The 2,967-nt window shown below is 51.8% G+C and overlaps 1 protein-coding gene across 1 annotated transcript; it reads left to right on the top strand.

The window, feature by feature from the left end:
• Positions 1-136: 136 nt before the first annotated feature.
• On the top strand, positions 137-2,956 carry LOC122545572 (potassium/sodium hyperpolarization-activated cyclic nucleotide-gated channel 3-like; the record flags this gene model as incomplete). Its single annotated transcript, XM_043684541.1, has 2 exons — positions 137-566; positions 2,795-2,956. Coding segments are annotated over 2 exons (592 nt in total), but the record flags the coding sequence as incomplete, so codon positions are not given.
• Positions 2,957-2,967: the final 11 nt, after the last annotated feature.

The following is a 2,967-nucleotide window of genomic DNA, read 5'->3' as shown; positions in this document are numbered from 1 at the left end:
GGCTGAGGGTGAGTGTGAGAGCGGGTGGGTGAGGCTGAGAGTGAGCGGGTGTGTACCTGTGACCGTGCGAGGCATGGACGATGAGCTCGGTGTGAGCGCCCCTGTCCTGCCTGTTTGTGTTTTTTCTTTGGGGCAGGTTTTACTGGGATCTTGCTATGCTGCTGCTGATGGTGGGGAACCTGATCATCTTGCCGGTGGGCATCACCTTTTTCAAGGACGAGAACACGCCTCCGTGGATCGTCTTCAACGTGGTGTCCGACACCTTCTTCCTGATCGACCTGGTGCTGAACTTCCGAACGGGAATCGTGGTGGAGGATAACACGGAGATTATCCTCGACCCTCACACCATTAAGATGAAATACCTGAAGAGTTGGTTCCTGGTCGATTTTGTCTCCTCCATCCCAGTCGACTATGTCTTCCTGATTGTGGACCTGGAGACCAGGGTTGACTCGGAGGTCTATAAAACGGCCAGGGCACTCCGGATTGTGCGCTTTGCCAAGATCCTCAGTCTCCTGAGGCTCCTGAGGCTCTCTCGGCTTATTCGCTACATCCACCAGTGGGAGGAGGTACGTTTGATCGGGGTGGTGGTGGTTGGGTTTGCGGGGGAGGCCACTCAGCCTGTCCATCCTGTGCTGGCCCGGTCAAAGAGCTGTCCAGTTCATTCCCACTGTCATTTTGCCCACCCCTGACTCTCACGCTCCCCGGTTCTGCCGATTTCACCTCGACAAAGCTTTTTTGAAAATTCTAGTTGAGTCTGCTCCCTTCCAGGCACCACGTCCCAGATCACAACAACTCACTGACTGTCAATCAAACAAACTCTCCTCTTCCTCCAACCCCGTCCTCCCTATCTCTGGTGTCTTGGCCAATTGTCTCCTCTAAGGGACCAGTTACTCCCTGTTCCCACTCTCTCCGCTGTAACCTTTCATCCCTTTAGTGCTAAGAATTATGTTTAACCCTTTCTTGGAAGCGTTCAATGTTTTGGCCTGGTGCTGGTGACATCCTCAGGTTCCCCACTCTGTGGCTGAAGATATGAGCCCTCCTCTCAGCTCTGCTGGAGAACGAGCCCTTGGCTCAGGGCCAGCTGTTCTGAGGAATCATAGAATGAGCAAACACAGGAGGAGTCCATTCAGCCTAATGTGCCTGTACTAGCTCTTTGGAAAGGGAGCCCTCACGATGTTGTTCTATTGGCCCGTTGATTTCCCCTTGAGAGTTTTTATCTTGACCCAGCATTGATGACTCTGATGTCAACATGTCCAACATTTTCATCAATGACCTTCCCTTTGTCATAAATAAGGGGGGGGGGATGTTCACCGATGATTGCACAAGGTACAGCACCATTCGCAACTCCTCAGATACTGAAGCAGTCCGTGTCCAAAGGCAGCAAGATCTGGACAATATCCAGGCCTGGGCTGACAAGTTGCAAGTAACATTCGTATCACACACTTGCCAGACAATGACCACCACCAACAAGAGACAACCTAACCACTATCCCCTTGACAATCAACGATGCTACCATCCCCCTAGCTATGGAGAGAGGTTGAGTAGGTTAGGTTTATTTTCATTAGAAATAAGGAGATTGAGGGGGCACCTGATTGAGGTTTATAAAATCATGAAGGGTATAGACCGGGTGGATAGAGACAAGCTTTTTCCCAGGGTGAAGGATTCAATAACGAGAGGTCACACTTTCAAAGTGAGAGGTGGAAAGTTTAAGGGGGATACACGCGGCTAGTACTTCACACAGAGGGTGGTGGGTGTTTGGAACACGTTGCCAGCAGAGGTGTAGAGGCAGGCACGGTAGATGCATTTAAGATGCATCTGGATAAATACATGAGTAGGTGGGGAGTAGAGGGATACAGATGTTTAGGAATTGACCGACAGGTTTAGACAGTGGATTTGGATCAGCTCAGGCTTGGAGGGCCGAAGGGCCTGTCCCTGGGCTGTAAATTTTCTTTGTGCTTTGTTCTATCACTGAATCCCCCCCCACTATCAACGTCCTGGGGGTTATCATTGACCAGAAACTCAACTGGGCTCACCACATAAACCCAGTGGCTGCAAGAGCAGGCCAGAGGCTGGGAATCCTGCAGCAAGTAACCCACCTCCTGACTCCCCCAAACCCTGTCCACCATCTACAAGGCACAAGTTAGGGGTGTGAGGGAATACTCCCCACTTGCCCTGGATGGGGGCAGTCCCAACAACACTCAAGAAGCTCAACACCATCCAGGGCAGAGCAACCCACTTATTTGGCACCACATCCACAAACATCCCCTCCCACCACCGACGCTCAGTAGCAGCAGTGAGCACCGTCTACAAGGTGCACTGCAGAAACTCACCAAAGATCCTCAGACAGCACCTTCCAAACCCATGGCCACTTCCATCTGAAACAGCAAGGGCAGCAGATACATGGGAACGCTACCACCAAGCCTCTCACCACCCTGACTTGGAAATATATCCCCATTCCTTCAGTATCAAAATCCTGGAATTCCCTCCCTAAGGGCATTGTGGGTCTACCTGCAGCACATGGACTGCACCGGGTCATGAAGTCAATGGTAGCCCTGACGTGGGGATGCTGGTATTGGACCAGGGTGGAAGTCACAGAACAGGACCGAAACCTGATGAAGGGCCAGTGCTCCGAAACCTGTTGGGCTCTAACCTGGTGTCATGCGAGGTCAGGCACTGTTCATAAAGCCAGCTCACCCTCACCTTCTCCAAGGGGCAGCTGTGCACAGTCCTGTCCCCTGGATGAGTGACTGATGTGGTATAAAGGCTGTGCCCTCCTTCCTCCTGTGTTGTTTAGATTTTCCACATGACCTATGACCTTGCGAGTGCAGTGGTGAGGATAGTGAATCTGATCGGAATGATGCTGTTGTTGTGTCACTGGGACGGCTGTCTGCAGTTCCTTGTGCCCATGCTCCAGGACTTTCCTGAAGACTGCTGGGTCTCCATTAACCACATGCAGGTATGGGGAGA

The sequence above is a fragment of the Chiloscyllium plagiosum genome, unplaced genomic scaffold, assembly GCF_004010195.1.
Source record: "Chiloscyllium plagiosum isolate BGI_BamShark_2017 unplaced genomic scaffold, ASM401019v2 scaf_81032, whole genome shotgun sequence".
NCBI classification, from domain to species: Eukaryota; Metazoa; Chordata; class Chondrichthyes; order Orectolobiformes; family Hemiscylliidae; genus Chiloscyllium; species Chiloscyllium plagiosum.
The sequence above is the reverse complement of the archived record's forward strand: the minus strand, read 5'-3'. Positions and strand labels throughout refer to the sequence as shown.